We start from the raw sequence: 26,825 nt of genomic DNA, 5'->3' as shown, positions 1-26,825 counted from the left end.
ACAAAACCCACAAAAAACAACGTTTAGTGCTGTGGACGGCAGGGTCCTTTCCCTTTTCCTTTGTTTTTTCCTGCTTTTCCCGTGACCCTATTTGTGCTCTTCCTCAAAATCAACACAGAAGACAAAATCAGATGCTGTAATCTGCATTGTATAGTGCTATTTGAGTACAAAGAGGTGCTTTTCAATCTTTACGTGCGTATTATTATTATTATTATTATTATTATTATTATCAATGCAGCTCAAACTTGCTCCTAACGTTCCAGGAGCCAGGCCAATGTGGCTGTGCGGACACACCTTTGCTAGGTGCTGAGGCCGGGAACAGGCCAGGTGTTGCTGGAAACGAATCAGCTCTCCTCTCTGCATAGCAGGAGTCTTTTCGTTATAAAATGCAAAGCAGCAGCCGCTTTCCATTACCCGCATCCCCAGCCCTCCCCATCCGGGGGTAGGAAGGGGCTGGGGGGATATTTACTCTCGGCTCTTGGATTTCTCTTATTTAACTGAGCCCAGCGGCAGCTGCTTCTCTGAGCGCACCGCCAGCCGGCTCAGGGCTGGCCGCACCTGGAAGGCAAGCGCAGAGCTGACCAGGGGCTCTGACCAAGCCCGAGCTGCACTTGGGGCATCGGGAAGCTGAAGGAGCCGGTTTAGGAAACGAGGGTGTGGTGGCCCCCGGCACGCTGTGTCGCACGGCGGCGCTTGGCTGCCCTCCACTCCTGCAGCTGGGAAGAGTTGAGGCTGGGAGTTGGTGAAACGCGCTCACCTGTCGGAACCCGGATTTGGGCAGGGGGCAGGGAGCAGGGCCCGGCGGCCAGAGCGCGCCGGTCACGGCAACCTGGGCCGGCGGCTCTCCCCACGCCCAGACGCCACAGCCAGGGGGGCAGGCGTGGGGGCTGCTCCCGAAGACTCTAGCACCCCCCCACCCCCACCCCCACCCTGCTCTCCGCCTTTCACCCACAGGCGCCGCCGGCTTGGTGTGCCCCAAGGCTTGGTGTGCAGAGGCCAGGGTTGCAGGTTCAAGACGCTCCGCCTCCTCCTGGCACTTTGAGCCATAAGTGCCGGCAGGGACCTTTCCACTTGGTCTGAGCCTTGGGTCACTGCTGAGGTTTCCGGGACTCTCTAGGCCAGGCACAGCCAGGACCTTTGCCTCTGACCGACGCCGTGCCTGCAGCCTGCCTGGGGTACCCCCAGCTCCGGGAGAGTCCGCTTTCCCGGGCACCGACGCCCCAACTTTTTACGAGCGGTCTGCGCCCTCTGACTGGGCGTCGGGCTCGCGTGCCAAGGGGCGCGCATCTTCCGGAGGCCGGCATCGCCCCCAGCGGAGCGCAGCGCGCCCTCTTCTCCCCGAGCGAGGGCGGGCTGCCTGAGCCCGGGTCCCCGGTGCACTTGGTGGGTCCCAGTGCCCCGGACTCTCCCCGCCTCAGAGCCCGCCCGCGAGGAGGGATCGAACCCCCGAGGCCCAGGCTTCTTCCCCCGAAACTCGAGTCGGCCCCCTCCTGCCTTTGCTCTCGGGTCGGCCCAGTGAGCGGCCGCGCGGAGGATCGGGGCGCTCGGGCCTCTTCGCCCGCGGGCTGCGCGGCGCGCACCATGGCCGGCTGCTGCTGCCTGTCGGCCGAGGAGAAGGAGTCGCAGCGCATCAGCGCAGAGATCGAGCGGCAGCTTCGCCGGGACAAGAAGGACGCGCGCCGCGAGCTCAAGCTGCTGCTGCTGGGTGAGTGACACCTTCCCTGCCGGCCCCGCGCCCAGCGGTGTGCGGCGCGGCTTCCTCCAATCCCAGGGGCTGACAAGTCGTCTTAGACGCCGGCCCTTTGCACCTCCAACCCGGTGACTTTCGACTATTCCCAAACAGGGTTGAGACAAACACTTAACCTGTGTGTGCCTTTCCCCAGCTGTTCTGGTTGGTTTGCCTCTGTCCCTAAAGCCTCGACCTCCCCACCCCTCCGCCTCCAGGGGAGGATTCTGCAGACACTCATCTGGGATGTGCAGGTCCGGTCGGTGGCGGGGAGCTGCCTGATCCACAGCTTGGGTTCAGCTCTAGCGCTGGCCCCTGCGCTCTCAGTTCTAAATAAGGACCCGTTGACTGAACGGTTACCAAGTGAGGGATTGAGTTGAGTTCTTATGGGCACCACCGCGTGCAGATACCCCCATTTAGAGAATTACAAATGAAGGCGCAGAAAGTTGGCAAATTGACTTGACCAAGAAAAGGCAAAGCAGACACCAGGTCAGTGGTGAAGCCCAGGTCCTGGCCACTCGCCCCACGGTTCCCCTCCCACCACTGTGCCCCCCTCCCTTCCCACTATTGGCTCTCTCCCTGGGAGGCTTCTCTGTTTGCAGCCCACCCCAAACTCCCTGCCCAGTTGACTCAGGGCGGTGGTTCCTAGGATTCTGACTTTGTGGTCCCAGGTGCTTCTGCTAGTTCATCTGGTTTTTTATTTTTATTTTTTTGGGAGGGGTCTCCCGCTTTAGGTAGGACACATTTCCAAAAACAGAAAGAAACGTTTAAGTTTTGCCCAATTTATGCCCTAGGACAAGGACCCTATCTTTCTGACTTTCTAGAATTCTGTTCAGTCCATTTGCTTTTTGAGGAATGTTTACCTTTTCTTTCTTTCAGACCAGTGTTTCAGCTGCCAAATCTCTCTAGAGCAGCTGCAAGTATTTCAGCTTTTTTAACTTCATACATTCCATACAGAAATTCTCTTTATACCAGTGAGTGCTCGTGAGTGTGTGTTTGATATAAGGAGTCTCCCTCCCAGAAAGCCTTAAGGAAAGAAAAGTCGACTCAGAGTAAAATAGAGAAGGCTTTATAGTCAGTGTGCTTTGGACCTGCGCAAGGAAACCCCTTACTCCTGCTGCCCCGGATTAGAGGGCAGGATCTGACTTTCCCCGGCTGTGCCCCTCCCCACCGAGCTGAGTCCTCATTGACCTTCAAGCCCCAGACACTGATGGAATTCCCTGCCCCAAGTCCCCAAGCTTGTCTTCAGGGCCTTTTCAAGCAGAGAGGGCAGACTCCACCCCTGAGGAGTGCCCACAGGGGCAGCTGTGCTGTGTGGGGTTGTGGAATAGCTTGCAAATGTGTGCTGAGGCCTCCCTGGGGCCATACAGAGCCTGGGTGGGGAAGGGAAGGCATCTGTTCATTGGCCAGCGCTGTTCTTTCCAGTCTGTCCTGGAACTCTGAGGGCTCCGAGAATTCTGAACTGTACCTACCTGAACTCCAGGTGGTTATAAAGCTAGATTTGTCAAGGGTGGAGGATTATGTGCCAGTGTGCTAGCTTGATTAGCACTTTACAGTAGTAATTACAGGGCCTCCATTTGTACCTTTGCCCCAGGTCCCACAGATGATAGAGGTGGGCATACAAGGACAGGCTGAACCCTCTTTCATTTTGATGCATTTTGCTTTGTGTCAGTGTGTGAAGTACAGGTTCTGGAATATACCGGGAGCTTGGCAAATGCTGGCTCTCTGTGTGAAAAATGAAGCAGTAAGCTGAGTTGTACTGTACTGCCTGTAAGCCTATTTGTTTGAAGGAAAATGCTTGCGTTCACACTCAAACTAGGGGAGGGACGTTTGCAGATAAATTGTTTGCCCTGGAAGTCAAATTTAATCCTGGTGACTAGAATCCTTTTTCATCTCCCTGGCCCTTGCCCCAACCCTGTTCCTGTCCCCTTGAGGCAGGACTGCCTGACCTCCCAGAACCCCCATTTTTACCAGGCCCCGCTGTGACTACCTCCTGGAATCAGGGCCAATCACTCAGAAACAACTAGAAGCTGGGCAACATGGAGCTGTCCAGAACCCCCAAAGGATGGACTTTAAAACCTCTGATTTCCTTCAGTCTTTAAGGGAATAGGGCACACTTCCATTTTTTTTTTTTTTTCTCAAAACAAAGGAGGAATCAATGACTCAGAAAACACGGGAGGCAGGGAAAGCTCTATGCCAGTGGTTCTCAACTTTGCCTGCACATTAGAATCACCTGGGAATCTTTTTAAAATCCTGATTTCTGGGCCTCATCCTCCGGAAATTCTGTTTCTTTGTTATGGGGTGGGGCCACAACATTAGTAACAAAGAAACAGACTTTCCGGAGGATGAGGCCCAGAAATCAGGATTTTAAAAAGATTCCCAGGTGATTCTAATGTGCAGCCAAGGTTGAGAACCACTGCTCTATGCTGTTTTGTCTGAAGTCAGGCAGTTTGAGGGCAAAGTTCATTCACCTGAGTGTGTGGATTAGATGATCTACGGCTCAGACGCCTCAGGTGGAAGCTCCACTTTGCAAATGGGAGTTTAGGATTCTGCGTGGGCATGGACTGAACTGAAATCCCACCACCTCTTCCACAAGGACCCCTGCTTTTGCAACAACAGGATCTGAGGATGTTTCTGAAGTACATTGATGGTTCAGTCCAAATCCTACTTGTGCTTAATGAAAGTGTGGGTCAGTCCATAGGAAAGATAAAAGCTGTTGTCTGGTTAGGGCTATTAATTGCAAGATGCCAGCGCGATGCTCTCTCAGAGGAAGGAGGTCAGAAATAAAGAAGATGCTGGACTTCAGTAGAAAGAAAATCCTTATCAGTCCCTCAGATGAAAGGAGGACAAAAAGGAGTTTGGATAAGAACTCTGATAAGTACTCTTCAGCGTCAGGAGAAAGTATCAGGACAAAAGCAATGAAATGAGGAGAAATGTGATCTTTTATTGATTTTAAATGAGGCTTGGTGAAATCTTAATCAGGTTGAGACTTAATTTTGGATGTAGCCCTCACGTTGGAAATGTCTGGAAGGAACGTTCACTGGGGCATTGAAATTGAACTTATGTTGGTACTAGAGGCTCGGTGCATGAAATTTGTACACTGGGTGGGGGGTGTGGGGGTGTCCTTCAGCCTGGCCTGAGCCCTCTCACAGTCAGGGATGTCTGACTGATGACTTAGGCCTGCTCCTTGCCATCAGTCGGACATCCTTAGCGCTGCTGGAGGAGGAGGAAGAAGCTCCCACCACCACCGTTGTGCCCAGCTTCTGGCTGAGCAGCACTCCTCCTGTGGGAGCGCACTGACCACCAGGGGGCAGCTCCTGCATTGAGCGTCTGCCTCCTGGTGGTCAGTGTGCATCATAGTGACAGGTTGTTCCGCCGTTCGGTCAATTTGCCTATTAGCCTTTTATTATATAGGATAGGAGTTAGAAATGGAGGTTCTTAGCCCAGGCTGTTTGTGTTCAAACCCTGGCTCTCCCCTTTCTTAGCTGTGGACTGACTTTTCTTGGCTTTGTCTGGCAATGAATGCTTGGTAAGTGTCTGCTATCATTGCTCCATTTTCAAGCTCTTTTAGGCACCAGGGTGGTGTTACTTTCCATTTTAGTTGACCAGTTGTAGGTAACTTAGCAGTTAGTCTTTATAGTCCTGGTTGTACTTTGACAGAAATGTCTTGCTTTGAGTCTCCCTCATTGTTTTGTTGTTTTGTTTTGAGCCATAAGCTCATTATAAATATCAAGTCTCTCTTTGTACTTGCACCAGAGTTGACAGTCTGAGTCCCAGGAAGTTTTATTGCATTGGTTACAACAGAATCCCATTTTAGAGCTGTCATGTTTCTGGCCTGGAAGTCTATTAGAGGGAATGGTGAGATAGTATGGGTTTCTCAGTAGAAGGTGATAGAATTCTCTGCCTCTGTGAAGAGGAAAAAGAAGGAAATGGTAAGTGTGCCCACGTTCCTTCCTCTTGGCTAAGTTTAATCCAGCACGCTTTTCCAAAGTGCCAGGCACGGTGCTCCAAGCTGAGGATCATTTCCAAGCTGAGTGGGAGTTGTCTTTTCACAACTGTTATGAGGAAGGTGGTCATAAGAGACTACAAGGAGTAAAGGAGGGAGGGAGGGGTCCTCTGAGTAGGGCCTTGAAAGATGGGAAGGGGAGATGCTGATGCCAGCCACATGCCGGGCTTGTGTAGGACATGCAGACTTCTCCCTGCCTCCCAAGAGAAACTTTTGAAGACAGTAAGTGGTGTTCTCAGGATCTGGGGTCATATGAAGGGCCTCTTGGGGGCAGATTTCATTTGGTTTTAGTGTTTTATCTTCACCATTTATGTGAATATGTTCACTACAAAATAAATATTAATGCAAAAATGCTTAATTTTTTGTGCCATAATATGCTTCAGAAAGGGGAGACCATGAAACTTTATCTGGGGCTTATGTCCGTCCTGGGTGCAATAAACCAACCTCACCAGATAGCCTCTTCCACCCATGACGCAGCAGTCCCCGGATCCTCTCACAAGACAAATGCAAGTCCTCCCTCTTCTTCCTGCCTTTAAACGAATACACCACCTTTCAGATAATGGACTTTTACCCTTTGTACCTTTTCAAAGAAGGGGCATTGAGGTATGATTTACAGTAGTAAAAGTCACCAATTTTAAGTGTGCAATTTGATGTCCTGACAAATATGAATAGTTGTGTGAACATTAGTACAATAATGATATAAAACATTTCCATCACCCCCAAAACTTCCCCATGCCCCTTTGTAATCAATCTCTTCCTCTCTAATCATGAAAACATTTTTTTTAAAATTTGGAAACAATAAGGATAAGAATAGTACAAAATCCCCATAGGTATACCTATTGACCTATTACTGAAATTTTCTTTCTTGTTTGTGTGTTCCCTTCAGTTTTTCTGAAATGTTTGAGGGTAAATATGTGTCAGTCATGTATATGTACAAGTATATGTATATGTATTACATATATATTCCCCCAGAATGTATACTCACTTTAACAGTTGATAGCTCAATTTTGAAAAGGAAGTACATTTTAATAAGCACTGCCTTTATAGTTACTCAAAGTGTGTGTATACGTTTTTTGGGGACACCCTATATATATTTAGTTTCTTCTAATTTGGAACATTTCCACAGGCTCTCATTGCTTTTGTGACTTTACATTTTTGAAGAGTACAGTCTCCTCTTTCTCCCCCACCCCCTCCGGATAAACCCTCTCTCCTTTTAATCCCTTTCTCCTTTAATAGAAAGTCCCCCATTTGGGGTTTGTCTGATGATTTTCTTACAATTATAGATTCCAACTATACATTCTTGGCTGGAACTCTGGGTAAGTCATGTGTGTCCTTCCCAGGGGTCACCTCTAGGGGCACCCCATGTTCTAAGATCTTGCAAATATTCTCCTCTAGATTTTGTATTGATATGATTCCTGATCCAATCTGTAACTTGATGACTACAAAATGATGGTTTCCCAACTCTAGCACTATCTCCATCTTTATCAGTTAGCTCTGTAGCAACCTTCCCTTTGATCCTGTTTATTTATTTATTACTCTTACAAACTCATGAATCCCTAGGGTTTTTTCTAAAACAATGGTTTTTACTTCATTACTGTATTTAATCACTTTGGTCCTCAAATTGTACCCTATTTGCACAATGAGATTCCCTTCCAGGTGGTTCCTGTGTCATTGTGACATGCCCCCATCATTTCTTTGAGCATTTTCTTACTTTCAGAAATGACTCTAGGCTCATCTTATACTGCCCTTCCTAGTCATGGAATTAACTATTTCTCTACAGCAAGCATGTCAAACTCGCGGCCCACAGGCAGCATGCCTCATTTATTTGGTCTGTGTTAGCCTTTGAGTTTGACATGCTTGCTCTACAGGGCCTTGGTTCTTTTCGTAGAGAACTGCAGCTTTTCTTTTAAGATGTTTAAGCCACTTTAAAACAAAGATACCAAGTCCACTAATTCAAGTCAATCACCAGTATCTAAAGAGCAATGTAAAAAAAAATGTCTTAACCCTCAAGACATTCCTTTTCTCTTTTAAAGATGCCTTCAAGTCTAGATCACCTTTTGCTTTCTCTTTTCCTATGATACCTGAATCACAGGGAGAAAGGCTTTCCTTGTAAGAACTCCCCTGTGTGGGGTTGCAGGGAGGGAGAGAGGGAAGTAGATTGAGAAGGCCGAGTGTGTTTGTGTGTGTGTGTGTGTGTGTGTGTGTGTGTGAGAGAGAGAGAGAGAGAGAGAGAGAGAGAGAGAGAGAGAGAGAGGTTTTCAGTGAGTCAGTGTCAAAAAGCTATGATGTTACTAAAGACGGAGGTTGAAATTCAGACCAAAGAGGTCTTTGTTGGAAGGATTCTCACCGGGGCATCTCATGAAATTAAAGGAACTGAGTAATAAAGACAGGGAAAGAGCAAGTGCCAGGGTAGTTCTGGGGCACAGCCATCAGCTTGAGGGCCCTCTGGGGCTTCCTTGCTTCTGTGAGAGCCTGAGGCCTGCTGTGGATCAGGGTGAACTCCTGGATCAGTCACTTCTGGCCAAGGGTCATCCATCACAGACATGGCCTGGGGCGGGCCCGCTGTGAGTCCAGCAGCCTGCTGCAGTCACTGTCCAAGGCGTGGAAGTGCATCAGTGGAAATCTAAGAGCTCTAAAGGCAGAAGTCCCTGCAGGAGCCTCTGCGGGAGCTCTAACTTCCGTTATGAGCAGTTGGCTCTCTGCTGATGAGGAAATTAATGGGCTAGCGTGTTGGCCAGGGTTCTTGGTTGCAGACCATTTAAGCAGAAGAATAATTTATTGGAGGGGAAGCAGGAAGCACACAGAATCAATGGGAATTGCAGAGCAGGCTCAGCCAAAGGGCAGGATCCAAGGGAGCCTTGACACTGGAATCAGACAGACTGCCGGCACACCGCCAGTGACTGCCACCCCGATGGTCCCGATGCTCACCTCCACAGCGGCGCTGCCATCCTCTGTGACCATCTCCTGCAGCCTGTGTCACTTTTCGACATCTCAGGCCATCTGATTATGCGCAGCTGGCAGGAAGCGGGGGAGAGGCAGCATGGCATAGTGGTGGAAACGTGTTCTCTGGGTTTAAAATCTAGGCAAGGAATAGTTCCCATTGTGCTGCCAACCCCCTACCAGTTCAGGGTGGCTGACAGAATTAGCTTGTAGTTCCCAGAAGGAGGGTCAACAGCATGAAGTCTCTACTGGTGCCCCCTCTCAGAGATCAGGGACCTAGTGTGTGGCCATAACAGAATCATGAAGGGAGCAGTGTTTTAAGGCTCTGGAGACTTGAGCTTCTTTTTTTTTTTTTTTTTTTTTTTGGTGTGTGTGGGGTGGAGAGAGCCTCTGAGTACTGGATATATGACAATAAGGAAGAATTTCCTTTGAGCCCCAGGGTCCTTACTTTTAAAATGGGAGGCCCTGGCTGGTTTGGCTCGGTGGATAGAGCAGCCGTGGGCAAACTACGGCCTGTGGGCCGGATCCGGCCCGTTTGAAATGAATAAAACTAAAAAAAAAAGACCGTACCCTTTTATGTAATGATGTTTACTTTGAATTTATATTAGTTCACACAAACACTCCATCCATGCTTTTGTTCCGGCCCTCCGGTCCAGTTTAAGACCCATTGTGGCCCTCGAGTCAAAAAGTTTGCCCACCCCTGGGATAGAGCGTCGGCCTTCAGACCAAAGGGTCCCAGGTTCGATTCCAGTCAAGGGCACATGCCCGGGTTGCAGGCTCGATCCTCAGTGTGGGGCATGCAGGAGGCAGCCGATCAATGATTCTCTCTCATCATTGATATTTCTATCTCTCTCCCTCTCCCTTCCTCTCTGAAATAAATAAAAATATATTTTAAAAAATAAAGAAATAAAATGAGAGGTTGGGTTAGGTGACTTCTAAGGTCTTCCCCATTCTGTCTTCAGAGGTTTTATTCCAATGGTTCTCGAAGAATGTTTCTAGGACCAATAGCATCAGCGTCTCCCAGGAACTTGTTAGAAACACCTCTCAGACCCTCTGGATCAGAAATTCTGGTGTGAGGCCAGCAGTCGGTATTAACAGGCCGTGCAGGTCATCCTGACACATGCTCAGGTTGAGAACCCCTGTCTGATAGCATTGGCCTGGAGCTCAGGACTGGCAGCCTCTGGTTGTCACTTCTAGGCTCTGAGGCAGGCGTCCTTGCCTTTCAGCAGTTACCCAGGAGGCTCTTGGGGCTGACCTGCCTAGGGAATGCTCTGTTTCTTGAAGTTGAAGCACTCTCTCCTTCATCAACTTGATGAAGGGTCTTTGGAGTCTGAGCTGAGTACTTTGTAGGGGTCTTTTAGCCTTGTCCCCAAATTGGTGGGCCAAGAGGAAAAACAAGTGCATACATACAATTTACTAAGGCTGGAGTCCTTATAAAAGCAACCAGTGGTCACATTGGCGTGCACTCTCACACTTTGATGCTTTACTCAAAAAGTTGTGCTCCTTAAATTGCAATGGCTTTGTGGCTAATAACCATTAAATATTATCTTTATCTTGAGCTAAGTGGTGCGGAGGAAGCATATTCTAGTAACAGCTCCCATATATCAGTCTTCTCTTGAAAAATCCGCTCCCCCTACCCCCCCCCCCCCCCCGCCCGCCCCATGAAACATTGGCTGGCATTTCCATCCAAAGGGTACTTACTGTTCCTGGTTGTCAAGTCTTTTTTTTTTAAAGTAACTGCTAAATTTTTATATATATTTTCACTTTTTTAATGAATAAGAGGACAAGAGAATACTTATTTTTTAATTAATTTGCTTGAAAAGTGTCTTCTGTATTGTTAGTTGTCCGTGACCCACAAATGGATCAGCCATGCCACTATTCTCTCAAATCTGCCATAAATATCACCTTCCTTTTGAATAACTTATTCCCAGAATTTTTGTTTCTCCTGATCAGCTACTAGGTAATTGAGAAATATAAGCTGATTGTATTACCGAACAAAATCAAATAAAAGAAGGTGGTAAGTCATTTACAGAATCATCATCTAATCGACACAGTGGTCTAAGTCATGATCTAAGTCAATGCCACTCAAAAAGCAGTTGTGGCCCAGGCCAGTCTGGTCACAGACGACAAGCGCAGAAATCGGGAGTAAGCATCTAGAAACTTTTAAAGCAATTTAACAATGCTGTGCCATCCAAGGGATTCTTACTGTATTTCATAAATGTATCAATCTGCAACTAAGGGGAAAGTTTTAAAAACTGGCTCCTTTACCACAGAGTGTTTGAGGAGCACAGTCAAAACTTTATTTTACGGATGGGCGGAGAAGGTCCAGAGGGGGGAAGAGATTCGACAGATGTCACAGGCTTGGTGGTCAGTAGCTAATTGGCAGAATGGAGGCTAGAAGTCCAATCTCCGAGTTGCCAGACCATTCTTTCACTTAGTCACTCTGAGTCTTCATGTTGAATTCCATTGTTTCTAAGACGACACTGATTGTAAGACTAGCCATTAATTTGAAAACAGTTTTGTTTGTTTTTTTGAGAAAACCATAGTAGATATACATTTCAGTGCAAAGGCATTTCAACCTTAAAAATGTTCATTTCTGTGGTAATAAATCTTGGAATCAAAGATATAAGATAATTTATTTCTCTTTTTTCCCTAATCAGATAGCACAAATTTAAAATAAAGCAAATCTGTTCTAGTTATTGACATTGTATTTGCTTTCATGAGACCAATTTCCATGCTGAAATTAGATTAGGGAAGAAAGCACTTTGTATTGCCACTAGCCCACAGGTTTCCATTTTGAGTTATTATATGAAACTTGGAAAAGGGTTGCTTCCTAGATTAGAGGAACTGTCATATACAAAGGAAGGTTAAGAAAAAAAATAAGAGCAACCAAATGTTGTGAGGGCTCCAGTGTCTCCATAACGGTGGATGGGCCACATCTAGGCAATAGATAGGTTTAGGAAGAGTTTCAGATGAGAGACTTTGAACTCCATGGGGGCTTTGCTCACCATTAATCCCAGTGTTGAGTTCAGAGCTAAGCTCAAACACTGGTTGAATGAATATGTATGTCATTCTCTATATAATGGTTTACATGAAATACTAGATGAGAAATATGAGGACTTTCTTGAAGGTGATGGTGATCTCTTGGGTGGTCTGGGGATGTTGATGAAAAGAAGATAGGACTAGGCTGTTTTTTTAAGGAAGATAAATTAGAAAATCCCATTGTTGATTTTTAGAAAATGTTCAATATCTTGGCTAAGTACTCATTTTGAATATATATTTACTAGTGGCCCAGTGCATGGATTCGTGCACATTGAAAGGAAATTAATTAGAAGAAAAATTTGTGCGGTAATTACGTTACTGCAAAAAATTACATGTCAAAATAGTATATATAATATGGTATTATAAAATTAAAACACATGTGCAATTGGTGCCAGTAAGAGCTTTATATGTATCGTGCACATGCAAGTCAATGTTTATTTTTAAATTGCCAGTGCGCATCATATTTACTGGTCGGTCAGATAGTCGGATGTACGTATGGTCGGTCACTTAGTCTTTTATATATATAGATACCTAGATATGTGGTTTCAAAAAATGAAAATTGAGCCTGGAAAATATAAAAAAATCCATAAAACTTTTCCTCTTAACTATACAGGAGAAAATTTAGATATGTAACTGGAATTATAGTTGAAAAATTTGCCCATTATTCTTCTCTATTGTTTTATTTTGAAATAATGTGAAAAAAATCATAACTCATCATGGTCTTTTCTATAACTTTTCTAAAATGTGTAAAGACCTGTCTAAAATAAAGGAGTTAGATCTCATGACTTTAGGGGCCCATCTCACACTTAATTTTATGAGTAAGAAATTTAGAGGCTCTGAAAGGGGAATCAGAAATTGCAAGGTCTTAATTTTCCAAAGTATAAGACCTAGTTTGGTGTGTTATGAGCCATATTATTACCTGAAATCAAAGTTGGGTGCTGAGCATGAAAAAGCAACAAGGTAGAAAAGGCCTGTGTCCCTGATTCCACGAAGCTACCATATTAGCTCTTGACTAGGAATGATGGGACCCTTTTCAATGGCAGCTAAACTGCTATCCTACTTAATAAAATATTATGCATTCTCTTTTGCATTTAGCTTTTTAAGACCTCAGCAATACGTCTGGAAGCTCTTTCCAAAGCATATGCCATTCGAAGGCAGGAAAGTCAGAATGTAACGGTATGGGGGAGGGAACCTAATGTGATGTTATTGGCCAGCTTGTCTCTCACGCCTGCACTGGCATCAACATTGTGCTATAAGGCAGGTTCTCCTGTATCTTCTGGAACTGAGTTTACAGATATTTGACAGGAAATATTTCTGTGAGCAAATAAACATTTGAAGCAGCTGCTTTTATAATTGATATTGAGTTCATTAAATTTGAAAAATGGAAAAACCTAGTTTTCCTCAGTCTTTAATGTTCATTTTAATTGTTTAAAATCTAGCAAATTTTTGCCGAAACCGGTTTGGCTCAGTGGATAGAGCGTCGGCCTGCGGACTGAAAGGTCCCAGGTTCGATTCCGGTCAAGGGCATGTACCTGGGTTGCGGGCACATCCCCAGTAGGAGATGTGCAGGAGGCAGCTGATCGATGTTTCTCTCTCGTCGATGTTTCTGACTCTCTGTCTCTCTCCCTTCCTCTCTGTAAAAAATCAATAAAATATATTAAAAAAATAAAATAAAATAAAATCTAGCAAATTTTTTTGTATAAAATAATCATGCATTTCACTAATTACTTTTTACTTTACTACTAAATTAACTCAATTGATTAATTCAGTGAATTAAGTGATTAGATTTCCTTTAAACATTTTAAAACCTATTTACACGTATTAAGAACCTGAGTATCCTCAAATATTTTGACCCTCTTACAAAGCTGGCAAGCAAAAGCTAAGCATTTAAGAGACTCCAGTAGATCTCATAAATCTAAAGTTATAAATTAAATCTTATTCTTTAAATAGTCAAATACTGTTTCTAAATGTAATAAAATACTCTTTAAATTTATCACCTCTAATAGATTATTTAATGTCAAATTGAAATACCTTAAACAACAACAGTATCGAAAACATTCAATGCTGATTCATGGTTACTTTTTTTTTGAGAGAGAGAGAGAGGTAGAAAGGGAGAGAGAAACATCAATGAGAGAGAAACATTGATCATCTGCCTCCTGCACACCCGCTTACTGGGGCTCGAACCCGAAACCCAGGCATATGCCTTAACTGGGAATGGAACTGGTGACCTCTAGGTGCATGGGGCAATGCTCACTAAATGAGCCACATTGGCCAGGGCTATACTTATTTTAAAATCTAACTTAGGGTATTATTACTACATGTATGATTTAGGTATCCTTATTCCTTAGTGTAATGGGGCTTGCCAAGTTCACCTCAACTAAGAAAAGATTTACAATCTCAACCTAAGAGGACGATTTTTCAAGTCCCTACAATTTCTTACAACCCAACGCATCACTTATTCCTTTATTCCAATTTTTACTGTTAAAAAAACCTTTTAATTGCCTCATTTTAATTAATTACATACAGAACCTGCAGTGGCAACTAGTTTCTTCATTACCTGATTTGTATTGCGGAGATTCTAAACTTTTAAAGCTCTTTTAGCTGTCTCACCGCCATCATTTCTAATTCTTTTACTGTCACTTTAAAGAAGAAAAACTTCTATCTCAGATTCAAGAAATGAGAGATATGAAGTCCTTTCTTAATGCTTTTCTTTATTCTGCTCTGGATATCTTGTGTTTGAACACATCTTATCAGTCTGACATTGTTCACACATTTCTTCCCTTTCAATGGAAACATTAGCAATTTAAGAATGCATTAAAGAACAAGGTGAAATGGAGTGAATTAAATATAAAAACCTAATCACGAGCCTACAGAAACCTCCACCAGCTGCATGCATTTAAAGCAGGCATTTGGGTTTAAATTTAAGTGCTTTTTTGTTCTAAAATGTCTAAAAGTTGGCTGAATCACTCCCTTTAACATCTTCCTGCCTTTGTATTTGTCACTGGAATTGCAGACTGTCTATAGGTAGCTCATGCATGAGGAAACTGCTTGAACTTTTCCAGACCATTTTCAAATTAGCATTCACTTAGGGCAATGAGGAAGTCTTTCTCCCTTGCCTAATAATTTCATTTGTGTCTGCATTAGGGGATGGGCAGGTAGAGGAAATGAGGAGGAGGCGTTGGTTTATTTGACATAAGCTCATTAAGAGAAGATTGGACACTAAAGTTAGTGGCAATCAAATAGGCATGGCACCAGTGAAGCCAGTTTATTCTATGTGTTTGTACGTGCACACACACAAACACACAACCATTACCACCAGATAATTTGAAATCAGTTGGCACTTACAAGGCAATTGGAATTTTCCATTAGGATAATTAAACCGATTCTATCTGCAATGAAGTTATATCTTGGTGCAAATCAGAAAATGGCCAGAAAACTTACTATCCAAGAAAAGTGTATTCCTTTGTGTAGTTAGTGTTCATCTTGAACATCTGAAATTTCTGTTTAAAGCCCACTTTCTCTTTAAGAAGAAGAACCATGTTGGCCAAAACAGAACAGGTTTGGGTTTTTTATTATTATTATTATGGTTAAGGAAACTCAAGGAATACCTTGAGTTATATTGTGATATCTGCAAGAGCTAAAATTAGAAATATTATTTCAGATTTGCATTTTTTTCAAAATTCTACACATTCCTTATACTTGCTGCAGTGCCTGTTTAGTGAATTGCTTCTCCTTTGAATGCCTTTAAACTTTCCACTACGTGCAAAAGCTGGGTGCCATCCAAGCCTTGTAGATGGATTGCCAGAAGTCTTTGGTATGAGTCCCAGTCTGGCTTCTAATTTGCAGCGAGACTTTGGGAAGATCACAAAATCATAGAGGCTCCTCATCGGTCAGATGAGGAGGCTGGATTCAGCAGTCTCTAAATTCTTCTAGCTCTGTGTTTCCGTGGTAACTCCAGCCATCATGGAAGCACTAGTTACCTTGATCACTCAGGTAGAAATGGACTCTGTGTGTGTGTGTGTGTGTGTGTGTGTGTTGGGGCGGGTGCCTTTAGCACAACTGAGGAAATAGTATCTGGGTGCTGTTTGCCTTAGTGAAAAATGGCATAGAGTTCTACATATTCCTTTGTTTTCTAACCATGTTTGAATTTTCATGCAATGTAATATGAGACTTCACATGTGTAATAATATCAATGTATTGGAACAGGTTTGTCAGGGACAGAAATGTATTGAATTGGTAATGACTGGAACTTCTCATTGTAGAGACATCTATTGACACAAAAATGACTCCTGAACTGACACTATTTGTCATTAGTTAAAAACCTTCTAGCCTTCAATTTACTTTAAAGCATATGCACATTTAATAATAATAAAATAATAATGGTAAACTTATATCACACTGACTATATGTCAGATATGATTTTAAGGGTTTTATATCTGTTAATTATTTCATCCTTGAGATATGTGATATACTTTTCCCATGTGATGTCTATGTAAGTGTGGATACCAGGACTAAATTGGGATATTTAGAGAGAGGACTTTGCTGTGACACAGAGAGCTGGAAATAGTTATGGTTTCATCTGGTCACTGTAACTTTATTCCCAGGGTAAGGATGAGGCCTTTTATGATGCTTAGCTTTGAATAGTGATGTAAGTCACAGAGCCAGGCATCATAACGGAGGGATGAAGAAGTATTTTCCCTCTACTGCTACATGGTCTTGGTTCTGTGCTTGAGGAAAAACTATAACCAGAGCTGATAATCAGCTGGTGAACATCAACATGCCTGTACCAGGAATTAAATATTGAAATATTCCTGTGTCAATTGGCAAATAGCCATTAGCCTGAGTGCCCTGCTGCTTCCAGGCTAGAAGAGATCTGGAATACATCAGATCTCCTTCTACTTAGCAACTAACAAGCAGTGCCTCTCTCTGCAGTTAGCTTCCTTGTCTCTATGGCAGCCACTGTAAGCATCTGTGCTGATTGGCCAGTGTCCATGCCCTGCCATAAACACTGTTAAATCTGCCACGTGAAGTTAGAAAGCGTCACCTTCATGGACCAGTCACATACAAATCACCCAGAACGTTGATGTCCTGGATCTCTGCATTAATTATGTTTCCGTTCTACTTTACCATTCTGTGAACACTGCACAGCATGTTTTACAGTGGCCAGCGTCTGGGTTGTCAAGGTCTTACATGCTTTACTTGTATCCCAGCATGGATACCACAGGTTGGGTGCTCCCCATCCTATTCTTTGGCTAAGAACTAAGACTGCAGACAGATCTTTCATTCATTTATCCCACACTAACATCATAAACTATGGATCCAAGTCCAAGACATGAAAAAATTAAATTACTATCCTATATAATAAAAGCCCAATATGCGAAGTGTCTGGTTGACCGGTCGGCTGTTCAACCAATCAAAGCGTAATATGCTAATGATATACTAAGGCCGCTCAACAGCTCTCTAGGAAGTGCATTGACCACCAGGGGACAGACGCTCTGACCTGTAGGTTAACTTGCTGCTGGGGTCCGGTCGATCAGGACTGAGCCAGATGGGCTAGACCAGCCATGGGCAAACTACGGCCCGTTCGGCTGTTCTATCCGGCCCGCGGAGCCGAAAGAGCGGAGGGTTCTCTTGCTCTCCCCTCCGCTCCTTCACCAGCAGCAGTGTTAACATGTATTAGTTCACACAAACACTCCATCCATGCTTTTGTTCTGGCCCTCCAGTCCAGTTTAAGAACCCATTGTGGCCCTCGAGTCAAAAAGTTTGCCCACCCCTGGGCTAGACACTTCCTGGAGCCTTCCTGCGGTCCCTCCCCGGCTGGCCAACTACCCGTGTCCCTACCCGGCCCCAATTGTGCACCCGTGGGGTCCCTCGATCTGGCCTGTACCCTCTCGCAATCCGGGACCCCTCAGGGGATGTCAGAGAACCAGTTTCGGCCCGATCCTGTAGGCCAGGCCGAGGGACCCTACTGGTACACAAATTCGTGCACTGGGCCTCTAGTTATGAAATAAGAAAAGATCTTGTGCTCTCCCTTTGATTCCATGTTCTTTCTTGTATGTTGGGTTCTCTCTGATAAAAAATAAACACAAACAGAGAGAACTGATGATTTTGTAATCCTTTGAAGACTTGTGTGCATGATGTATAATATGCAATAATATACACAATTCTACATACATCATTTTCAATCACTAACACTGAGTTGGGATGTTCTAAGTACAGACTGTGTATGATCATAGACAAGTTGGTGAAGGGAAAAAAAGCCTTGGGACATGCATGGGGGGAGAGAGTGGACTCAGCTTCTTTTTGGCCACTGCCTATGTCCTTTGGAGAGGGGACACAAACATTGAGAGGTGATGCCCAGCAGGAGGAAGCAGGTGCCGAATGCCTGGTGAGGGCAGAACAGAAAGTGCCACGTCCTGACAGCTGGGGCTCGGACACATTTTCCTGGAGGTGAGGAGAACTGATCGGGACCTTGCCAAATTAGTGGTACTTTCTTGAGGAGAAAAAGAAGGCCCTTCTAGACTAAAAATAAGTGTCACTTAAGATTGATTTCACTTTAATGGCTTAAAAACATCCTCCCCTGACATTCCAATTCATTTTGGCCAATTTCTGAGAAAGATGGGGAGAGTTTATTTTCTAAAACGTTAACGGCTAATTTGAAGACTGATGGAATTGGGTGGCCAGTCGCATTTCTTACTGTGGAAAGGTTCAGTGATAGTGCTCCTGTCACATTTGTTTCAGCTGCAAAACCATTTGCCTTGATTTCACAGGCAATTGAGAACGTTCTCCATTCCAAGAACTGCGGGTACAAGGAAGAGTAAGATTGACAAATGTAAATGGATTTCGGTTAAATAAGACTTCTAAGCCTCCTAGTCTTTCTAAGCTCCCAACACTAGGACAGTGGTCGGCAAACTGCGGCTCACGAGCCACATGCGGCTCTTTGGCCCCTTGAGTGTGGCTCTTCCACAAAATACCACGTGCGCACGTACAGTGCGATTGAAACTTCGTGGCCCATGCGCAGAAGTCAGTATTTTGTGGGAGAGCCACACTCAAGGGGCCAAAGAGCCGCATGTGGCTCGCGAGCCACAGTTTGCCGACCACTGCTTAGGAGGCCAACTGGCATCTGCCACTTTCAATGCTGTTGGCATTTACAGTCCATTATGTCACGGGAGCATTTGCAATTGACCACCCCTTACTGACTCTTTGAGAACAAGCTTGTTTTCCACCAGGTCAGCTGGTAGCTCTCCATGGGAGATCCAGGCAGTGGATGATGCAGTGAGAATGCTAAAGAGGTGAGCGAGGCCAAGTTGATCTGTAATGAAGAAGGGGGAAGGGGGAAGAGGGAAGTGAGAAAAGCTATGGGGCTGAATGTCAGGGGGCTTTTTCAGAGGGGGCGTTAGAGTGTTGAGAGTAAGAGTTTCAGGGAATGTTTTCTCTGTGTGGAAGATACTAAAAGAAGCAGTGATCAGGAGAGAACATTTCAAGGAAACATTCTGAAAATTAAGACTGCATCTCTTATTTGGCATTTTGTAAAGACTGAGAAAGAAGTGGAGAATTAAATACATGTTAGTTGCCTCTCTCTGTTTATTTAAATGTGGCAGAATGTCAAAATTGAGCCGCATGGGGCCCCAGGATTTATTGAAGAAATACACTGAAAATACTAAGATGTGGGGACTCTAATCCAGACAGCCCAAGAACTGAGGACCCAGAGTGCTTTGGCACCTTGTGTGGCAGACAATAAGATGGGTGGGGCATGTGTCCAGTGTTGGTCGCATGGGTGGAAATGATGGAGAGAATGGTTTTTAAACCATTAAAGGGAGATCAGTATTAAGGGTCATTTATTTACAGCCTAGAATATCGGAAGTATCTCTTCTCTTTTTCTACTTAGAGTAAGTGCCACCTATTTGCCATAATAAATCTGGCCCATAATGAATCTCCCATCCACAGTCCTCTTCATCTCCTTCTGCAGTCATCTTTGAGGCCATTAGCTAGAGAGGGCAGAACTACGAGACAAACAGTGGCTTGTGGTTTGAGTCACCACTTGGAGGAAAGCTGCCCAACCATGAACACATGCACTGGACCTTATATGTGTGAATGAAAAATAAATTCTCACTGTGGAAAATCACTGAGATACTGGGATTTATTTGTGACTGCAGCAGAATCTAGCCTACTCTGACGAATACACTTTGTTTCCAAAGAAGAAATAGAGCGATGACCTCTCTGCTACTCTCACTGACTGGCTGCTGTTTCTTCTCTTACACAGTGGGAGAAACTGCTGCTAATCCTTAGTGAATATGTTCCTCTCGCCTCCAACATGTTTTCCAACAGGATTAAAACTCTTTAAAAAAATTTTATCTTTCAGTTAGTTTACATTTTATAGTATTGTGTATGAGTTTCAGGTGTACAGCATAGTGAATAGACAATCTATGTCATATTCTTGACATAGTGGTTAGACAGACTTTACAGAGTATCCCCCTCCCCCAAGTATTTCTAGTACCCACTTGGCACCACACATAAATATTACAGTACTAGAGACCTGGTGCATGAATTAATGCACAGGTGGGGTCTGGCCAGCCTGCCCCAATTGGGGCCAATGGGGTTGGGCCGGCCGGGAGGGAGGGGCTGCAGAGGGTTGGCCGGCTGGCTCCGCCCTCTGGTTGAACTCCTAGTCGAGAGGACAATTTGCATATTAGCCTTTTATTATACAGTGGGGCCTTGACTTACGAGTTTAATTCGTTCCCAGACCGAGCTCGTTAAGGAGCTCGTTAACTCAAATTACTCTATCAAGTCAATGCAAAAAATCCGCGGAGAGACAGCTGGTTTCTCAAAAAACTCGTTAGTCGGGGCACTGGTAAGTCAAGGCCCCACTATATAGGATTATTGACTTTGTTCCATATGCTGTGCTTACATCCCTGTAACTATTTTGTAACTACCAATTTGTCCTTATTAATCCCTTCACTTTTTCCACCCAGTGTCCTAAACCTCTTCCCCTCTGGTAACTATCAGTCCATTCTTTGTATCTACGAGTCTGTTTCAATTTTGTTTGTTCATTTATTTTGTTCTTTAGAGTTCACATATAAGTAAAATCAAAGGGTATTTGTCTATCTCTCACTGATTTATTTCACTTAGCATAATACCCTCTAGGTCAGTGGTTCTCAACCTTGGCTGCACATTAGTATCACCTGGGACTCTTTTTAAAATCCTGATTTCTGGGCCTTATCCTCCGGAAATTCTGTTTCTTTGTTACTAATGTTGTCGCCCCACCCCATAACAAAGAAACAATTTCTGGAGGATGAGGCCCAGAAATCAGGATTTTAAAAAGATTCCCAGGTTATTCTAATATGCAGCCAAGGTTGAGAACCACTGCTCTAGGTCCATTCATTCCCAAGAGGATTAAAATTCTTAATGATTCTGCTTTGGCAAGAAGTGGAAGTGGAAATAAAGTATTGGGAGCAATTTAGTGGCAAATTAGCAGCACATACCAAATTAAGTTATGGTAGAATTTTCTTTTCTCTCTCTCTCTCTCTCTCTCTCTCTCTCTCTCTCTCTCTCTCTCTTTTGTTAATCCTCACCTGAGGATATTTTTCCCATTGGTTTTTAGAGAGAATGGAGGGGAGGGCAGGATGGGGAAAAGAGAGAGAGAAACGTTGATGGGAGACACATCAATTGGTTGCCTCCTACACATGCCCTGACTGGGGCTGGGGATCAAACCTGCAACCCAGGTACGTGCCATTGACCAGGAATTGAACACTCGACCCTTCGGGGTACAGGCTGATGCCCCAACCACTGAGCCTACATCGGTCAGGGCGGTAGAATTTTCTTGAAGCCAGTTCATGTAATACAGGTTTAGCCCATGAGTGTGTGTGTCTTTGTCTTACTTCCTTTTGCCTTTGTGTCTTTGTATTTGTTTGAATTTTAGATTTTGGCATTTGCTTTTCATTTTCACTTATTTGTTACACATTTGCCTGGTTTCAGACTCAAAGAGCATGAGCTAACTCAGGGAGGTATTTTGCCTTGCTTGATAGAGATTGGGTTTGGAGCTACCTACACGCCCAGGTTGGTAGGAATGGTATCTGGAACAGGATCTTGGGGGGAAACCTTTCCTTAGTTGTCACACGTTGCTTAACGGCTAGCCATGGTTTTTGGTGCAGATTTTGATTTTGGTTCTGTGGGTATGATCTTACTTTTTCTTTCTTGTCAGAAGCAAACTGGTGCACTGAATAAGAGCTCAGTGTTTGTGTCTACATCCCAACTGTCATGTTGTGTCTGTATGACTCTTGAAGAGTAACTTAATTTCTTTAGGACTCTATTTGTAAAATCAAATAAGATTATACATGTATCTATATACGTGTGTGTGTGTGCGTAGCATGTCCACAAACATGTATACACTCTTTGAATGATTATAAAGTCAATGTTTATTAACATACAGTTAGGTTTTGAAATTTAGAAGAATCTACAGAAATGAATAATTTTTTTTTGTCAATGCTTATTTTCAAACTGATGACCATTCTGGTTTGGGCACTGCTGATAACCTTAAGCAATTGGAATTGCAAACATCAAGAATCATTTTGTTCAGTATTTGTGTGCCCTCAATTTGTCAACTGTTGCCAGTTTTGTGCCATAAACTTTATCTTTTATGTATCCTCATAAAAAATTCTAATGGATAAATTTTCTTTGCTCAAAGCTCAATCTGGCTTCACCCATTATTTCAAATCAGTTAAACCTGAAAAGGAGTGAAAATTAAGTGAGTTATCAGCTGTTAAAGTGTGTATACATTTTTGGGGACACCTTGTGTTGTGTCCCCAAAGATGTATACACACTTTAAATAATTTTAAAGGCAGTGTTTGTACTTCAACTGCTTTTTCAAACTTCCAGTAGCATTCAGGATGAATTTCTTTGTTCAAAGCTTAGTCTGGCTGAAAAGAAAGAAAGATCAATTGAGCTATCAGCTGTTAAAGTGAGTATACATGTTTTCAGGACACCCTGTATATGTATCTTTAGCATAGCTTCTGGTTTATTATAACCAGTTAGTCATATAACTCTTTTGTTAGTGTAGTCATGTGCCACTTAACGATGGAGATGCATTCTGGGAAATGCATTGTTAGGTGATTTCGTAGTTGTGCAAACATCATAGAGATAGAGTACACCGCACAAACCTAGATGGTCTACTCTAGCTACTACACATGGGCTATATGGTACAGCCTATTGCTTCTAGGCTATAAACTTGCACACCATGTTACTGGACTGAATATTGTAGGCAGTTTTAATACAGTGGTAAATATTTGTGTATCTAAACATATGTAGACATATAAAAATTCCAGTAAAAATATAGTATAAAATATAAGAATATACCTGTATAGGACACTTATTATGAATGGAGCTGACAGAACTGGAAGTTGCTCTGGGTGAGTGAGTGAGCGAGCGAGTGGTGAGTGAGTGTGGAGGTCTAGGACATAATTGTACATGATTGAAGACTTTATAAACACTGTATACTTAGGCTGCACTAGATTTATAAACCATGAGATTAAATCAAGCACAAGAGAAAAGGATGCAATCAAAGGTTTGGTAAACATGAGACATATAAAGCGCATGTACTAGCAGGTTTAACACTACATACTACTTTACAGAAAACTTTTTTTGTAAGTAGAAAGAGTACACACTGAAATAATGACTAAAAAGTATAGTGTATACATAAACTAGTAACATTGTTGTTTATTATCATTATCAAGTATTAGATACCAAATATGCTTGTATGTGCTGTACTTTTATATGACTGGCAGAGCAGTAGGTATGTTCACAACAGCATCACCACAAACATGTGAGAGTTGCATTGTGCTGCAATGGTTATGACATCACTAGGTGATAGGAATTTTCAGCTCCATTTTAACCTTATGAAACCATCGTTGTATATACAGTTGATGGAAATATTACGTGGTGCATTGACTGCATTATTACTATTAGTTACCTGTTGTTTCCTCTTTAGTTTTTTCTTATGTTGATGTTTTTTAAGTTGTGCATTGATCATGGGCCTTCATCCTACGTATTGTGGGGACACATGTAGTTTAGATATTTCCAGATCATGAAAGAATTCTAAGTAGATTTGTGCCCATAGGGTCACTCAGTATAGAAATCCAAAGGCTGAATGCTGTTTGGGTCACTGAGCACAGTCTTTTCCATTTTTAACTTTGGTGTCAGGCTGTGGTGGGTACAAGAAGGACAAGTCACCAACTCCACTAGTAGCAGAACAATAAGTCATCACTTTCATTGCCTTGGCTTTGCTTCCTTCTGTTTCTCTGAAGAACACCTGTCTGAGAAAAGGGCTGGAAAGGGGACAGCACAAAAGGAGGAGGATGAAAACCAAGGCAGGGTCACTGTCTTTCCACCTTTCTGGCCACTGTTGGGAGGTAATTCCCCACGGACTGCTCAGGTTTCTGCATGTCTTGCAAGCAAGACACTAACTGTCCTTTTCCTGGACTTACTTTTCAAGGACGTTCATATAATAAACAGTCTAGAACAGTGGTCGGCAAACCGCGGCTCGCGAGCCACATGCGGCTCTTTGGCCCCTTGAGTGTGGCTCTTCCATAAAATACCACGTGCGGGCACGCACATACAGTGCAATTGAAACTTCGTGGCCCATGGACAGAAGTCGGTTTTTGGCCTGGCGAGTCTATTTTGAAGAATTGGCATTAGAAGAAGTGGGGGGTGTTGGTTGGTCAGGGCACGGAATACGCAGCGCGGGGGAGGTACATTGTTTTGAGGTACATTCGCTGAGGTCGACCCCTTCCAACTCTCCCATCCACACTCGTCTATCTGAAACAAGTATACAAGACGAGTGTGGATGGGAGAGTTGGAAGGGGTCGACCTCAGCGAACGTACCTCAATCAGATTGAGGACGTTTTTAGCAAAGGCCAGCTTAGGAGGACCCTAATTAAGTTAATAACAATGTACCTACCTATATAGTTTAAGTTTAAAAAATTTGGCTCTCAAAAGAAATTTCAATCGTTGTACTGTTGGTATTTGGCTCTGTTGACTGATGAGTTTGCCGACCACTGGTCTAGAAGACAGAGATAGGTCTTTCTCCAGAGTAAAGGGCAGGCAAGCTTGCAATCCACCATAAAAGATTCAAGTTCCCTACGCTCAGAGCTCCTCTCCTGTAATGCGACCACAGAGCATCAGGCATCCATCTGGGCCTGCCCACATAGATCCCTTGGGACTTGGGCGCAGGGGAACCGAGATGAATGTGCTGATGCGCATGCTGCTTTCTATGCTCTGAGTAATAAGGTTCTTTGTCTCTGACCCTTGGGGTCTGATGTTTTCCTCCAGCACCATGGAAACTGTGTGGCAGGCTAACTTTCAAAGTAGGGTTAAGTCTTAGACCCTTCTTGGTTTCAACAGCACCATCTCAGTCGCCAGTCTTCTAGCTGCCTTAGACCACTTGAGGATAAGGTGGGGTCAAACAGATGTAACTGGGTTGAAGTCATGAGCCATGTGGTCCAGTCTCAGAATGTGTCTGTAACTCCTTACTTCTTATTCTTCTGCTCTTTCTTTCCTCCTGATTCTGCATTAGTAACCCCCACCCCATTTTGATAAAATCATCCTTGATGTACAAGGGAGGGGGAAATGTCTTAAGAAAGGAAACCCAAATTCTTCCTAACACAAGTGAGAGGGGAGAATTTGGTGGCCTTCAGGCATTAGTCCTCTCTGAAGCAAGAGTTCAATCTTCTTACATTTTGCAAATATTTCCAATAGGCGATTCTTGCTCTGTCTCTCTGGTCTATAACGTTGTAGCAGAAATGAATAACAGAAGCAGTTTATTTGGTTGCCTTCATTTGATCAAACTCATATATGTATGGGCATGAATGACTCAGTGGCTTATTTAGCTTTAGTTTGTGAGTGTAGAGGGGCATGCTATGGATTGGATGACTGTGTCCCTCCAAAATTCATAAATTGAAGCCTAATCCCCAGTGTGAGGGTAGTTGAGTATGAGCCTTTAAGAGGTAAGTGGAGTTCAAAGAGGCCATGAGAGTGGGTCCGTGGTCCAAAGAGATTAGTGCCTTTATAAAGATATACTAGAGATTCTGCTCTCTCTCTACTATGTGAGGATACAGTGAGAATGTGGCCATCGTCAAGCCAGAAAGAGCTCTCTCCCTAAGAATGGAATTGGCCAGCATCTTGATCTTGGACTTCAGCCTCCAGTGCCATGAGAAAAAAATTCCTGTTGTTTAAACCATCCAGCCTGTGGTATTTTGTTATGGCAACCCGAGGAAACTAGTACAGACCAGCATGCCGGCATTGAAGAGATGTTCAGCAGCCAGAAACACTTGTGAGGACCTTGGGAGTTGGTCTTTATAGCAAATCTTTTTCTGGTTCCACAGCCATTGTTTTTTATATCAGGTTCAGGTGTGTGAAGCAAAGATGATGTTAATCTGCATAAGACAGGTCTGAACACGTTTGACCCAGTGTGCCATCCCAACGCCCAATGACTACTTGCATCATCTACCTCGAAATAGTGGTTCCATCGAGTCCTTTTTCCTGCTTATTGACTTATGATGGCCTCCATTTTCAGAATTCATCAGCAATCATTTATTCTAATTTCTTAATTGTGCTTTCTCAGCATGTCACTTGCTATCTCTGCTTGGGTGAGCCAGTGACTAATGTGGAATTCTCTTACCCTACTTCTGCGGTAATCTGTCCTATCTTTTATTATCATAGACTGTTGAAGCTTGAATAAATCTAAAATCATTCCATGCAAATCCATTATTTTCCAGATAACAAAAGAGAGGTGTCTTAGCTTGAGGCTATAACAAAGTATCCTAAACTGGGTGGCAGAAACAATATACATTTATTTCTCACAGTTCTGGAGGCTGCAAAGTCCAAGATAATGGTGCCAGCATGGTTGAGGGCCCTCTTCCTGTCTTGTAGAGAGTTGCTTTCTTTGTGTGTCCTCACATGACGAGAGAGGAAGCTCTGGTATCTCTTCCGATTCTTAGAAGATAGAAGAGCACTAATCCTATCATGGGGGCTCTACTGCATGAACTCACCTAAACCTAATTACCTCTCAAAACCCCCTACCCCCTAATATCATATTGGGGGTTAGGGATTCACCATACA

At 43.8% G+C, this 26,825-nt stretch overlaps 1 protein-coding gene across 1 annotated transcript in view; it reads left to right on the top strand.

Moving 5' to 3' along the window:
* Positions 1–594: 594 nt before the first annotated feature.
* Positions 595–26,825, top strand: part of GNA14 (G protein subunit alpha 14) — a 143,031-nt gene continuing 116,800 nt past the window's right edge. Inside the window, exon 1 of the mRNA XM_059656969.1 lies at positions 595–1,705. Coding sequence (XP_059512952.1) covers positions 1,582–1,705 — 124 coding nt within the window. The 5' untranslated portion in view covers positions 595–1,581. The remainder of the gene's footprint in view (positions 1,706–26,825) is intronic.

The sequence above is a fragment of the Myotis daubentonii genome, chromosome 11, assembly GCF_963259705.1.
Source record: "Myotis daubentonii chromosome 11, mMyoDau2.1, whole genome shotgun sequence".
NCBI classification, from domain to species: Eukaryota; Metazoa; Chordata; class Mammalia; order Chiroptera; family Vespertilionidae; genus Myotis; species Myotis daubentonii.
This window is presented reverse-complemented; position numbering and strand designations above follow the sequence as displayed.